This window comes from Gopherus evgoodei, chromosome 1 (assembly GCF_007399415.2).
Source record: "Gopherus evgoodei ecotype Sinaloan lineage chromosome 1, rGopEvg1_v1.p, whole genome shotgun sequence".
NCBI classification, from domain to species: domain Eukaryota; kingdom Metazoa; phylum Chordata; order Testudines; family Testudinidae; genus Gopherus; species Gopherus evgoodei.
The window spans coordinates 238,909,537-238,923,645 of NC_044322.1; the positions used below are offsets into that span (position 1 = coordinate 238,909,537).

At 40.3% G+C, this 14,109-nt stretch overlaps 1 protein-coding gene across 13 annotated transcripts in view; it reads left to right on the forward strand.

The window, feature by feature from the left end:
• The window catches only part of SCUBE1 (signal peptide, CUB domain and EGF like domain containing 1), a 310,551-nt gene that overhangs the window by 245,985 nt on the left and 50,457 nt on the right, over positions 1 to 14,109 (forward strand). For all 13 annotated transcript variants that reach the window (XM_030540072.1, XM_030540079.1, XM_030540087.1 and 10 more), the window contains 3 exons: positions 1,222 to 1,338; positions 8,219 to 8,341; positions 12,886 to 13,005. In XM_030540072.1, coding sequence (XP_030395932.1) covers positions 1,222 to 1,338; positions 8,219 to 8,341; positions 12,886 to 13,005 — 360 coding nt within the window. The remainder of the gene's footprint in view (positions 1 to 1,221; positions 1,339 to 8,218; positions 8,342 to 12,885; positions 13,006 to 14,109) is intronic.

Below are 14,109 nucleotides of genomic sequence, written 5' to 3' on the forward strand. Positions count from 1 at the left end.
TATATATTTACCTGTATGGATACTTTTTATTTTGTTCATTTAATTTTTCTGTGCATTATCTGTGCATGTATATGTTCAACACATTGAAAGAGCTGTATAAATATCACATGAAATATATATATTTTTATAGCATTAGAAACAGGGTCATAAACAGTCATGAAACCCTGACCCTGTAAATAGTTACAAAAGTGCCTAATTTCAATGGGCATATTTGCATGCTTTGTGTATAAGCCCTTGAATGAGTGTTAGCAAGAGCAGGCCTAGAACTGTCCATTATACATCAAAATATATAAACATTTGTAGTGCATAGGCATTGGGTAGTATCCCCATAAAAGTTTTTGAGCTCACTAATATTCTTAGGTGTTTACTGTTTCCTAAATAGACGAAACATACAAGGCCTAATAACAAAGATGTACACTGCTGCTCTGGTTGGTTTCTAAAACACAGAACACAGTGAGGACCACCAGCAGGCTCACAAACTATTTAAAAGGACACCACCCAATTCCTATACATTTCAACACATTGGAGGAATGCTATTTTTCTTTCATTTAAATTAAAATCTTTAATAACCTTGTTTGAACTGATCTTTTAACTTAAAAAACATTCCTAAGGAATTCCTCTAAACAGGATTTTAGGAAAAAAACAGGACTCCAGGTGATAGATTTGCTACAGAAATTCACTCTCTAAAAATTGCTGCCATCCTGCATATGTTGCTATTTAAAATGTCTATAACATAGTATCTTTTCTGTGGTACTTTCTATTCAGTGTATCTTTATTTTGCTCAGTTCAGCATTGTTTAAAAAAATCATAGCTAGTGCTCCTTATTGATTGTTGTGTGCCCTGTGATGGAGCAGAAATGTCATGCAATGCGGTTAATTACCCTCATAAGAATTAAGAATGGAAGAGAGAATGTGAATAAGCATTTCATGTTTGTGAGGTTTGATATGCTATCAGAGGTTAAATTGTGTCACCTAGTGGGAAAAATGTATATTGCAGACATATTCTTTAGTCTACAAAGTTCTTTCCTTCCTTCCTCCCTGTACCTTGAATCCTCTCTTTCTAAAACTATAGGAAAACTAAGCTTATAATTTGATTCAGATCTTACTTTGTAATGCCTCAGGCCATTTATTAATAATGTTGTTGCTGTGACTGAGAGAATTAAATTCCACCATCTGAAATAACTGCATTCTGACTTTTTAAAAATATTTGCTCTGCATTCAGATATAGATGAGTGCTCATTCGAAAGGACTTGTGACCATACCTGCATCAACTACCCAGGAAGTTTTGAATGTCTCTGTCACAAAGGCTACACCTTATACGGCATGACACACTGTGGAGGTTTGGAGACTGATTTTAATGTATTTATTTTTGTTTTGTGTAACCATCTACTGAGCTATGGATATTTGCCTTGCAAAGACTGTAGTTATCAGATTAAAGCTAAATAAACCTAGCCAGGTATGACCAAAAATATGGAACCTCAAATCTGCCTAGATATTCCTGGGAGAAGAGTGTAACAGGAAAAATGACCATCCATCATTTCTGTTGCTGTAGCATCCAAAGGCCCCAATTTAGACCATGATCCTCCATCATTTTCCATGCAAGCTGACTGCTTCATCTCCATGGAGCCTCACTAATGTCAATGAGCCTCCACATGGACACAACAGTCATCCTCCCAGGATCACAGTGCAGGACTGTGACACCATTGTGTGCCACATTGTGCAAGCACACAGGAAAACATTGTCTCCTCCTTGAAGAACTTGCAGCCAGAAGCCCTGACCCTGCAACAATTTGCACACAGGACTAACTTCCATATAAAAGAGAAAAGGTGGATGAGGTGATATCTTTTATTGGACCAGCTTCTGTTGGTGAAAGAGATGAGCTTTAGAGCACGGGTAGGCAACCTATGGCACGCATGCCAAAGGTGACACGCGAGCTAATTTTCAGTGGCACTCACACTGCCCAGGTCCTGCCCACCGGGCCGGGGGGCTCTGCATTTTAATTTAATTTTAAATGAAGCTTCTTAAACATTTAAAAACCTTATTTACTTTACATACAACAATAGTTTAGTTATATATTATAGACTTCTAGAAAGAGACCTTCTAAAAACATTAAAATGTATTACTGTCACGCGAAACCTTAAATTAGAGTGAATAAATGAAGACTCAGCACATCATTTCTGAAAGGTTGCCGACCCCTGCTATAGAGTTTACACAGAGCTCTTCTTCAAGTCTTCTCTGTATAGCTTGAAAGCTTGTCTCTTTCACAACAGGAATTAGTCCAGTAAAAAATATGACTTCACCCACCTTGTCTGCTGGGCCTAGTTTGGGTGGGATGTGGGATATTGCCCCCACACACAGAGATGAGGTGTGGGGAGGGTATCACAGGGGATCATGTGCCATTTTCCCTGCCCCATTTCTGTGAGCTGCAAGCTGCCCTTCAGGGCTTGCTCTGTTCAACCTGCCTGGGAAGGGGGCTCTGTCATTCCCACACTGCACCGCTCCCCCTGCCCCGGGATGTTTTGGCTCACAGGGAGCAGGATGTGGCAGCTTTTCCCCTGTGCTCTGGGCCGTTGCCTCGGCAGCTGGATGCCACCTCCTGAGCCCTAATGCCTGCCTGTTTCCTCTACAACGGGGAGAGCATATATGGGCTGGGGGAAAGGGGTAGACAGTGGGATGGGTCAGGGGACAGTGGGGACAGGAAGGGGGATGGGATGGGAAAGAAAAGGGGATACAGGAATGAGCAGGGGGAAGCAGGAGTCCGGCATGTGGCATCCCCTCATCAGTAGTAATATCCACAGCCCCAGCAGGGAGGCAGCTGTGGCAGCACCAGAGCAGTGACATCGCTGCAGAGCCGGTGCCCCAGAGGCCACCAGGAGCAGCTCGGCTCCCCTGTTAAGCCAGCTTGTTCCCCCTAGAACCGGCTGCCCAGTACCACTGCAGATGGGGAGAGAGAGCCAAGGAGCCAAGGGAACTGCCTTCCGCATACACATGTGTACGCGTGAGTGGGCAATGCACTCTGCCCCCCTCTCCCTGCAATATAGCAGTCAAACTATGCCTGTGCCTCGTCTCTCTAATATCCTGGGACCAGCATGGCTATAACAACACTTCAGATAGCTTCCACAATGGTAAAGTTGCTGTAAGCAATTATGTTCACTGCTGTAAGTGTCCTCTATCATCAGAGCTTCTTCTGGCAGGGGTCCTCACCCTAGCCAGCCCCTGAAGACCATTTGACTTTGTGGATGACACAGCCCTCCAGTTGAGAAGCATCTAGTTCTGTGTACCATGAAAGTCTACCTAACATCCAAAGTCTCTGCAGATCAGCCCATCTTCTGCATTCTGTTCCCACTCCCCTTTCTGGGATTACTGTGGAGTCTTCTCCCCTGCTCCAGTACTGGGCACTGGCTCCCTCAGAATGAATCTTCCTGAACTTCTGGGCTCCTGCAGAGCAGGCCCTAGCTCTAGACCCTTCACAGGAGCCTTTCTTTTCCCTGTGAGCTCTCTCTGCCTCTTATAAGGCCCAAGTGTCACCTGACCTGTCTTAGTCCTGCCCTGGTTGGCTGAAAAGCAACTAATTAATTGCAGCACAGATGTAATAAATATGACTCACTGGTTTTTAACCCTTCTTAACCTGTGATGGGAATCATGCATGTATTTGCAGGATCAGGACCTCAGCTGACAAGCAACATACAAAGGTATAGAAGAGGGATAGTATTCTTACTGACATAATTACATATAATAGTTCTGTTGTTTTTAAATAAATAAATACACATCATTTATATCAGCCTACCTTCAATATATTCTTAATTAGTTGGTTAATTTAAATCTGGCCCTTTGCTCCTAGCTATTAATGCGTAGCACGTACAAAATATTGTCCACATTCAAATCATTTTATGTATATTATCTAATTAATCCTCTCCAGTTAGAAAAGTTAGTAGAATCCCCATTTTATAAATGGGGAAACTGAGGCATATAGCTTGTGTGACTTGCTAAAGGTTTGCTGAGTCAGGACTAGAAATCAGGTATACTTGTTCCCAGTCCTATGCTTAATGAAACACACCTATCTCTCACACATAATTCATAACTGCTGGTAATTTGGATCAGGATATGGAATATCTAGTGGTGTTTGGCAAATCATATGACAAGGTGTTTTGACAGCATCATAGCCATGTGGCCATTTTTCCTCACATAGCATGTCCTGTATAAACTTTGCTATAGGCACAACCTCAGCATGGTCAAGAACGAAGAATTTCGTGCCCATTTTTGAATTTAAGTCCACTGCGCAGCAGCTGTATCACAGTATACAACTTTTTGCCACTACACTGGCTATCAGTCTGAGGGTACATCTACACTGTAATTAGACACCCGCAGCTGACTTGTGCCAGCTGATGCGGGCTCATGGGTCTCCGGCGTCGGGGCTGTTTAATTGCAGTGTAGATTTTGTGGCTTGGGTTGGAGCCTGAGCTCTGGGACCCTCTCACTTCACAGGGTCCTAGAGCTGGGCTCTCACTCAAGCCCAGAGTGGCAATTAAACAGCCTCGCAGCCCAAGCCCCATGAACCCAAGTCAGCTGTCACAAGCCAGCTGCTGGTTTTTAATTGCAACATAGACATACTCTGAGGCATTTCTGTGGTCTCCTACCTGAACATTTAAAAATACTGGTCAAAGGAAAACAATAGTTTTTCTTGTGGAACATGTTAAGTGTATTTAGTCTGAACCATGCTTTTAACTAATCAGATCAGCATTATAAAAATACAGGGTAAACACAATATATGAGAGTTCATTTGTTCCATCCTGCAGCCTTAAATCTAAATTAAAGTGAGAAAAGACTTGAGGTTCAAAAGGAATTTTCCATTCATTCTTTTTACTTTAAAACTAATAAGTTTTGTTTGGTAAAAGTAGAGTTTGGTGGTTTTGCCAGAGTACCCTGAATTTATGCAAAGTGTAATCTGAGTAAAATGTGTATTAAGCTATAAACAAAAGTATATTCAGATAATCTTAAGGGTCTAATTTTAAACCCACAAAAGCAAAGTGTTCAGAGCCGGATTCTGTTCTCAGTCACACGATTATCAGCATAAAAGAGAATAAGTTAATTTAGTTCAGTGGAGTTACTGAGAGCAGAATCTGGCTCTAAGTGTTCACCATTCTGATGTACATGAGTACTGTATGTAATATTTCCCCCTACATATTACTAGCAAGGTCTGTCACTGCTAAGGGATAATGGGGCAATTAAATTGATTAAATGATCATACAACTCAATTTGAAGCTGACATATACAGGAGTAACTGAGGCAGAATTTGACCCATTGTTTTTGTCTGAATTCTGAATTCCCCAGTTTCTGTGAGGATAAACTGAGACCTCTACTTATGATATCCATGTCTTACTTCTCTAGGAGGAGAAAGCATATGCATGCAGTGAATTAATGAGATTGCAAAAATATCCAAGAACTGGATTAGAGAAGTACAAGGAGTTCATCTCGGTGGAGGAACTAGGAAGAAGAGTCCATTTTAGAGGAGTTGTAGAAGCAAGATCAGATTTGAGGGCTATAAGGATCTATGCCAGTTAGGGAGTGAAGAGGAGATGCTTATTTTTTGGAGACTCCAAAGTTTTGGTTGAAAGAGGCCCCATTTGTTTTTTTAATAAGAGATGGGTCATGACCCAAACCCTAAATCCAAATACGCATAAACTTTGGGCAAGACTGAATTCAGATCCAAATATCATGGCTGGCCTTATTTCCATAATGGGCAGAACCAGAATCTCAGATCTGAATCTACCCTTGTTCAGATCCTGATCTGGAGCTGACCTTTGCTGTTCAGACCTATGTCATTAGTTTTAATCTGTTCCTGGAGAAGTATGTTTATGATAGAATAAATAAATCATGGTGGTGAGTATTGTCCATGTGGCACAGAGTTCAGACAACTGGGGGGAAGTATTTCAGAACCTTCAAAAAGGTTTAGTTTAAGTTTGGTTCTTAATAAACTTTTTAATTTGTATTATCTGAGGCAGGGAATTGGCAGGATTCTCTTTGTTCCAGACTAGTTCTGTCTTATTTTTTTTTCTCTCTTTCTTTAGTAGTATCTAATAATGAAAGGGAGTTCCTGTATTATGGGCCACAGCATAGAATCATAGATTATCAGGGTTGGAAGGGACCTCAGGATGTCTTCTAGTTCAACCCCCTACTCAAAGCAGGACCAATCCCCAGACAGATTTTTACCTCAGTTCCCTAAATGGCCCCCTCAGGGACTAAGCTCACAACCCTGGGTTTATCAGGCCAATGCTCAAACTGGTGAGCTATCCTTCCTCCCCTCCAGTTGCATGCACAACTCTTACTGCTCTCACTGGAGCTCTGCTAGAGACATGTGTTACAGTAAAGGCCATCTGTACTTAAAGTGTATATTTTTCATAGCCCTTAGTCTGACACTGCCTGACTGTGCAAACCCCCCTCAAAATATGTAATTACTCATGCAAGTAGGCCTATATAAGTCAATAAAAGCTACAAGTATCCAGCACCTTTGAAACCAGGCATCTTTTTTAGAGCTGGCCAGAACATAAAAATCCTTTCCCAGAAAAAAAAAAATCATGTTTTTGAAAAACATTCATCCCGAATTTTTCATTAGAAGGGTTTTGAGAGAAATTCCACTTCAGGAGAACCAAAACAGAATTTTTCAACTTCCCAGCTTCTGACCTGAAAGGTTCTTGTCAATTTCACAAAGGAAATTGATAAGAATCTTCCTGTTCCAGTATGGAGATGCAGAGAACTGGGGTGCCCAACCTCCTCATCCACCCCTTTCCCCCAGTTCCAGGGCCAGAAAGGCAGAAAACCAGTGCTTTGTGGGTGAGTCAGATCACTCCAGATCTCTCTGCCCCTGAAGCTGGGAAGAGGCAGAGAGTCAGGGTGTTTAGCCTCCACAAAAGCTTTTCTCAGTTTTACTGGCAAAAAGTGAAACTGACAAGAACCTTCCAGGCAGGCAGGGAGCCAGGGAGCTGGCATTTCACTTTTCAGTATTGCCAACCCCAAACATTCAAAAATCTTAAGTCAGGCCCTAAAAAATCATGAAATTATTAATTTAGAAAAATCTCATCTTTCATCCAGACCGTGTTGTGTTTTTTCTGAGCCTCTATGGTATAGTTGCTTCATATTTCCCAGCTTTTCTTTACAACCATGGAAGTTAGAAACTTTACTCTTTAAAAAATATGAGAGTTAAGATTTTCATGCAGTCTCTTGATTCCAGCATCTGGGAATTGAAGAAAAACACCAGATAGCACAAGACTTGCAATAAAACCATGAGAGTAGGCAACACAGCACTGAATATACTGTTAACTACTTTATGACTGCAGAATAATGGGTTTATACTGGCCAAAACCAAACTTACTTTTCTGTCTAGGAACAACCATACATTATGATCTCTGAATTAATTTCAGAGCTGGATTTCTCTTCAAGCTCATACAGGCAATGGCTGCAACAGCACTGAATATTTTTACTGTGTATTATTCCAGTATATAAATGAAATCTTACATAAATGCTGATTGAGTAAATTAAACAAGTAATGCTTAATTCTGAACAAATATTTCTAAAGTTTAAAGCCTTTAACTGGAATATCAGTTGACACATTTTTGGTAATTGCTTTGCCTGGCTATAACAAGACTCCTTCTTTTCATTACTTCCATCTGAGTAAAAGACTAAACAAATTATGCTTAATATGCCATTCCCATCAAATATGTATTTTCTCCCTTAATCACAATCCATCCTTTAAAACATATGTTCTGTTCCCCTCTATTATACAACTTACATTATGAATAATGTATCTTTCTGATAAGTCAAAATGATTAAATCTCACAGAGATGTACTGCTTTGAAGTTGTCATTGTTATACAATACGCATTATGGTTCCAATCCTGCAGTGAGTTACACATCTGCTTTATGTATTGTGAGTAATTCCATGAATTTTAGTGTGACCAGTTATAGTAAGTAATTTAAGCACGTGCATAAGTCTTTGCAGGACTAGGGGCTGTGTGAGTGTCTGTATAAGGATACTCAGATATTCTGTGTATTAAAATGTTTTGCTGTCTTCATTATACATATTTATATATAATTATATAAATTCTCTATATGATATGTATAATAGAGACGTATGGGCTTATGCACAGTATGTTTTTAGTACACAATATGTGTGTGGTGTTACATAGTGTATAGTACTACTGATCTGTTTAAATATATTTTCAGATGTTGATGAGTGTAGCATCAACAACGGTAGCTGCGACCATGGGTGCATTAATACAATGGGGAGCTATGAGTGTGTCTGTCCACCTGGAAAGAAGCTTCACTGGAATAAAAAGGACTGTGTTGGTAAGTAACTTTTACTTTCATGTGATTGCATCATGCCTATTTTCCTCTTGGGTACAGTAACTTGGAAAGGTCAGAAATAGAAACCTATTTTTGATGGACCACATTGGAGTCTGTGACACTCAGTGTGTGTAGTCAGGTACTCCATGGTTAAACCTTTATTACAGCCAGGTCTTTTTCTTGAGCTTTGTAGCATTATGGGTCTAATTTTAAACACAACAGAAGCTACTGTGCTGGGACAATGTCTTCTGGCACTATCTCTGAAACATATTTTCATTTGATTTACATATTTCTGAAGTTGGTGGGTGTGGCATTAGGTTAACCTATCATTAACAATGGTAAAACTCTTTTTTACCTGAGCACCTTCTGATAGCTGTGTTTGGGGCCTGATCCTGCACTCCTCATTCAGGCAAAACACCCACTTACTCCAGTCAGTGTTCTGGCCTGGTGAGGACCACAGTGTCTGCCATGTGTTTAAAACAGCAGCACATTGTAAGCCTCAAGGTTGTTTTTATTTAAGGCTCTGTAATGGCCTTTGTGATATCAATTGATGGTGTCTCATCAGTTTCTAAAGGACATGTTCACATCACAAAAATGGCAACCACTGCTAACACTAATAAGCATTAATTGACAGAAGTCAATGACAGAATGGACACATAGCCTGAACTTCCTCTTGTCCCCAGGGGAAGTCTCTCCAAGAAAAGGTTGACCATGAATGCCTGAGGGCACAAGCTATGGAGACGGGGAGGGATAGCTCAGTGGTTTGAGCATTGGCCTGCTAAACCCAGGGTTGTGAGCTCAATCCTTGAGGGGGGCCACTTAGGAATCTGGGCAAAAATTGGTCCTGCTGGCAGAGGGCTGGACTCAGTGACCTTTCAAAGTCTGTTCCAGTTCTGGGAGATTGGTATATCTCCTATTATTATAGACGCGGGCCTGGCCTTTGGGGCTGTTTTGTTTTGTTATACTTTTTATTATTATTTAAAATAACAGAGCAGACTTTGTGAGGAGAAGAATTTACATACACACACCAAGGCACAAACTACAAATACTTATGCATGTGTGTAACTTTATCTGAGTAATCTCGCTATGAGACTACTCCCATCCATTCATGTTTGCAGGATATGGCCAAACATCACTCCTGCACTCCGATCTTGTCTTCCCATTTCCATTCCAGAATGGGTCTTTAAGGCCAGCCTAGAAACCTCTGAAAACAGAGATTCTTCCTAGCGGTTTGACTGCTCCTTGGCCTTTTGGCTAAAATAAAGCATAATATGAGTTCAATAGCTGATGCATGAAATGCCACCATGCTTCAAGTACAGTGACTCAACTGCCTTGTAAGACAGGAAATGCCTAAGGAAAAGGCACAGAGATGGATAGCTAATAAAAAAAGTTGAAGAATAACAAAGTGAAGTCATGTTGACATTCCACAATATTTCCCTATCATACAAAACAGACATTGTCTGCCCCCTTCTGCCAATTTCATATGAATTCTACCTTTTTTAAATGATGGTGCTGACATTTGAGAAATCATTTAACCTAAAGCTGTGTTTAGATTTAAAACTGCTAGGAATTAATGTAATTGCCAAGCATGTATTGGTAGCCAGATAGAATAATAGATAAGGAAGTTTATTTAATAGAATATACCCATCTATATAGGGAAGGCAGTTTGGTGACGTGGATAAAATACTGGGCTGGAAATGAGGGGATTGTGTTCTGTTTCCAGCTTTTCCCCTGGCTTTCTCTGTGATCACAGCCAAGTCACCGCACTATTCTGTGCCTCAATTTCCCCACTTTTCTTTGTAAAGTTCTTTCTGATCTATGGGAGAAAAGTGCTGTATTCAAGCTAAGTATTGTTATAGGAACTAGAGATGGAAAATTCTTTCTAGGCCATCTAGATTGTCATCCTGCCAGTGTACAAACTAGTCCTCAAAAATGAGCCATAAGCTAACAACAGGAATGATAATCTTTTGAGATGTAGTATATAATTACACCAATAACGTATTGTATTGTATTCCCCCTCATTCTATTAAAAAAAATTGTTCCTACAATAAAAGGCTCTTTTAAGAATATTTTCATAGTCATAATTTTTTCTTCATTCATTGTAATACCTTGTTGGAAGCCTGAAAATAAAACATCCTTCTTGACTGATGTTGTCCATTATTATTTGACGGATAAAGATTTCTCCCCTATATTTCTAACAAGGAGTACAATGAACATAATCTTTCTGCTGATCTCCTTGTTTTTTACCAGCATAGTCTGGAGAAAACTATGTTAGAAACTACTGTTACAACATGAGAATATATAGTGAATGCTCAGTAACTCATGAACATTCAAGCTCAATAGTAACAGTTTGTACTTCTATACAGTAATCTTCTCAGTCCAGAGATTTCAGTGTTTTACAAACTTTATTCAATTAAGCATCAAAACAGTCCTGTGAGGGAGATGAGTATGATTATTCCCTTATTCCAGATTCAGAAATCAAGAGAGGTTGAAGGGACTTGCACACATTTATACAATAGATCAGGGAAGCCGCGAATATAATGTAGCTATCTGGACTCTGTCCGGTACCCTTGCTCTAACCCATGCTCCCATTTTACTCAGCACAAGCCAGCCAAGATTGTTCAACTAATCCATTTTAATTGGTCTATTTTATCTGGGCCCTGCTTAGTTCCACCCACACTTTTGAACCTGGCAGACTATCATGGGTGGATCCCAGACAGGCATGGCTGTCAGTCCATTGGGTTTTGATGCTGCAGTTCTAAACTCCCAATCACTGCGGTATACAAAGCAGTATAGTTGCCGTATTGGAACCCAGCAGGAAGAAAAGCAGAGTTCAGCCAATGGGATCTTATAAAGCAAGAGCTATCTAATGAGGTGTGTCAGGAAACTATTATGAGAGTATGTCTACACTGCCAAGTGCTACATTGATATGGGTTGACATACCTGTGCTAACTTTATTCTAGGTAGCACTGTTGAAATAGTAGTGAAGATGCAGCAGCATGGGCTTCAGAGCTAGTGGCACCAGGGATCTTGTGGGTACATACAGTGCAAACCTGCATCAATTGGTGCTGCTGTATCTTTGCTGCTATTTTTAGCCATGTTAGTATGGGTATGACAACCCATGCCACAATCATCCCTCTGATGGCAGTGTACACATACCCATATATGTCTCTGCTGATTTTGTATAGGTTGTAAGCAGGATTAGCCATACAGAAATTAGATGTAGTTTTGAAAACCCAATTTACCCTTTAGTACCTGCTTGAAGAAGGGCCTAACAACCCTTCAACTCCATAGTTCAAACAAAATATAAAAAAGAAAGTTATAAAAGAGAGCAAAAGAAAAGTGTTTAGGTATCATAGCATTGATGTGGATACTGATGACACCTACTGGCTACAGCTGAGAAATGCACATAACAGTAATTTATGTTTATAATAATGATTTCTGTTTAAAATAGTTCTTTGCATCTCAAGGAATTTCAATGTAAATCCTTTATTGGTATCACGTAATCCATTGCTGACATGCAGTCACTTCTGCGCTGAATCCCAGAAATTGTTGAACAGCTCACAGTAAAATTGCATAACAGTTCAGGACGGGAAATGAGGAATACCTTATCCAAATTCAACTTTAATTAGCAGTCATTAAACTAAATGCTACAGAAGACTCTGCCTTTCTCCTGTAAAGAAACTGTGGGGAGGATTTAGGTAGGAATTGCAATTGATTGGCATGCTTCCAGTACACAAGAGTTACACTTCTCTAAAGGTACATGCCAGGGGTACTTACATTGATACAGAGTGGTCAGAACTTCTATTTGAGTGTCATCTGAAAGATGTCCCCTTCTGTAGCGCAGTGTCTCTTCAAAGCAGTGTGCTGGGGCATTGGTTCAGAGAGAAGAATATCCCTTGCTTGACTCATCCCTAGCACTTCCTGAAGCATCTCAGCCCTCTTTGGAGGTTTTCTATTCCAAGATGAGGAAATTGAGAGTGGAGCAGGAATTAAAAAGAAAGCGGTGCTGGGAGCATAGTCAGTGAGTGCTGGAGATGGGAAATGGGAAACACTACTCTGTCAAGAATTTCAATAAACAAGTTTTAGTGAAAGTGACTCCCGTGTTTGTTGTTGCAGTGGGTCCCATGGTACGCCATGAATAGGGTAATATTACTGAAAGAAAGGCAAGGGATCTCATACGACTACTATTACTCGCCAACTTCTGAGACTAGATTTTGCACTGAATTTCTCCAATAACTAGTAATGCACCCAAGCTTCAAAATCTAGATCTGGATTTGGAGCATTCTGGGATTGGGGGATTTTCTGATGCAGATTTTGGGCTCAGCTTATTATAAAGATATGAGCCAGGTGCAAACTTTAAGTCCAGATCCAGGTTCAAATGCCAGATAATTCTCCCACAACATACACAAATCTTAGGGATGCTTGGACATGGATTATTGTTCATGCCTGTCTATGCTAGTAATACTGTGATTCACTGTTGTCAGGGAGCAGCCTGCTAAGGCTGCCAGGTTGCACAGGCTGATTTTTTATTTCTTTTTCCTCAGAGATGGTGAAATGCCTCCCAAATGCCAAACCAGCTCCTAAGGCTCAACTTGTCTGTAGTAAATCAGGAGGAATAGAGAGCTGCTTTTTGTCATGCTCTTCCAATACACTTTTTGTTCCAGGTTGGTACAATGTTGCATTTTCATATCTACTTCTGTACATAAGATGACCTTGTTTTGTTTTGAATTGTATTCAAAACATTTTCATTAAGTTTTTATTGTGAACAAATACAAGGAGGGAAACATTACTTGTAGATTAAAGTACATGTGCAAATGCTCATTAAACACAATTACAGCACGCTATAAGGGCCTGATCCTGTGACTTGCTAAGCACCTCCAACTCTCATTGCAGGATTGGGCCCTACGTAATTAAATATAGGTAACATTTGAGAAAACAATAAAAGAAGTACTAAAAAATAGTGAAAGGCTGTGAAGGACTAATGTGTTATCTAGAATACAATGCTAAAGAGAAACTTGACTAAATTAAAGTATCAGTTCAGCAAATTCCAGAAACTTGAACAAATGAAATCATTAATTTCAACTAATTCCAGCCAGTTCTTCATTATAGCAATAGAGCCACCTCAGCCCTCCCCAAATATCTGCTTAGAAAGATGGACTGTACATTATATCCTGGAAGTCAGCCTAATTGGGTAGTTGGACGAGGGTAGGGAGCGAATTCCAAAGAAAGGGGCCCACATGCACACACCCTGCCAGGAGCCCAGCAGTGGCAGTATGGCATGGAGATAAAGGAGGCCTCAGGCAGGTTCCAGACTAATCAAGGTACTGTAAGCCATAATGAACAACTTCAACTCCAATGCCGCAACGCGAAGAACTTCATCGCTCACGCAGGCACTTGGCAGAGCAATGGGATGAGCTGAACAGAGCAATTACCTCATCTCAACTTTATCCTAAGACACACACAACAGATGGACATTCTCTATCAGATCTAGTTTTGTGGTGGAAGACTTCCTACGCTTGAGACTGAAAATAAACTGCATGGCAACAAACCCATCCTCAGCTGTGTTATTTGCTACATCAACATGACACTAGAAACAACTATTACAAAACTAGTCTGTCTGGGTCTCAGTTAGACATGCACTGCCAATTACCTCATCCTTTTTTGCCTATATTTTGCTGTATCACTTACTACAGGTTCCTGTTCTCTACATAGATTTTTTTTTAATTTAATATTAACTGTTCCTATATCTTCTCTCTCCCTTTCAGAGA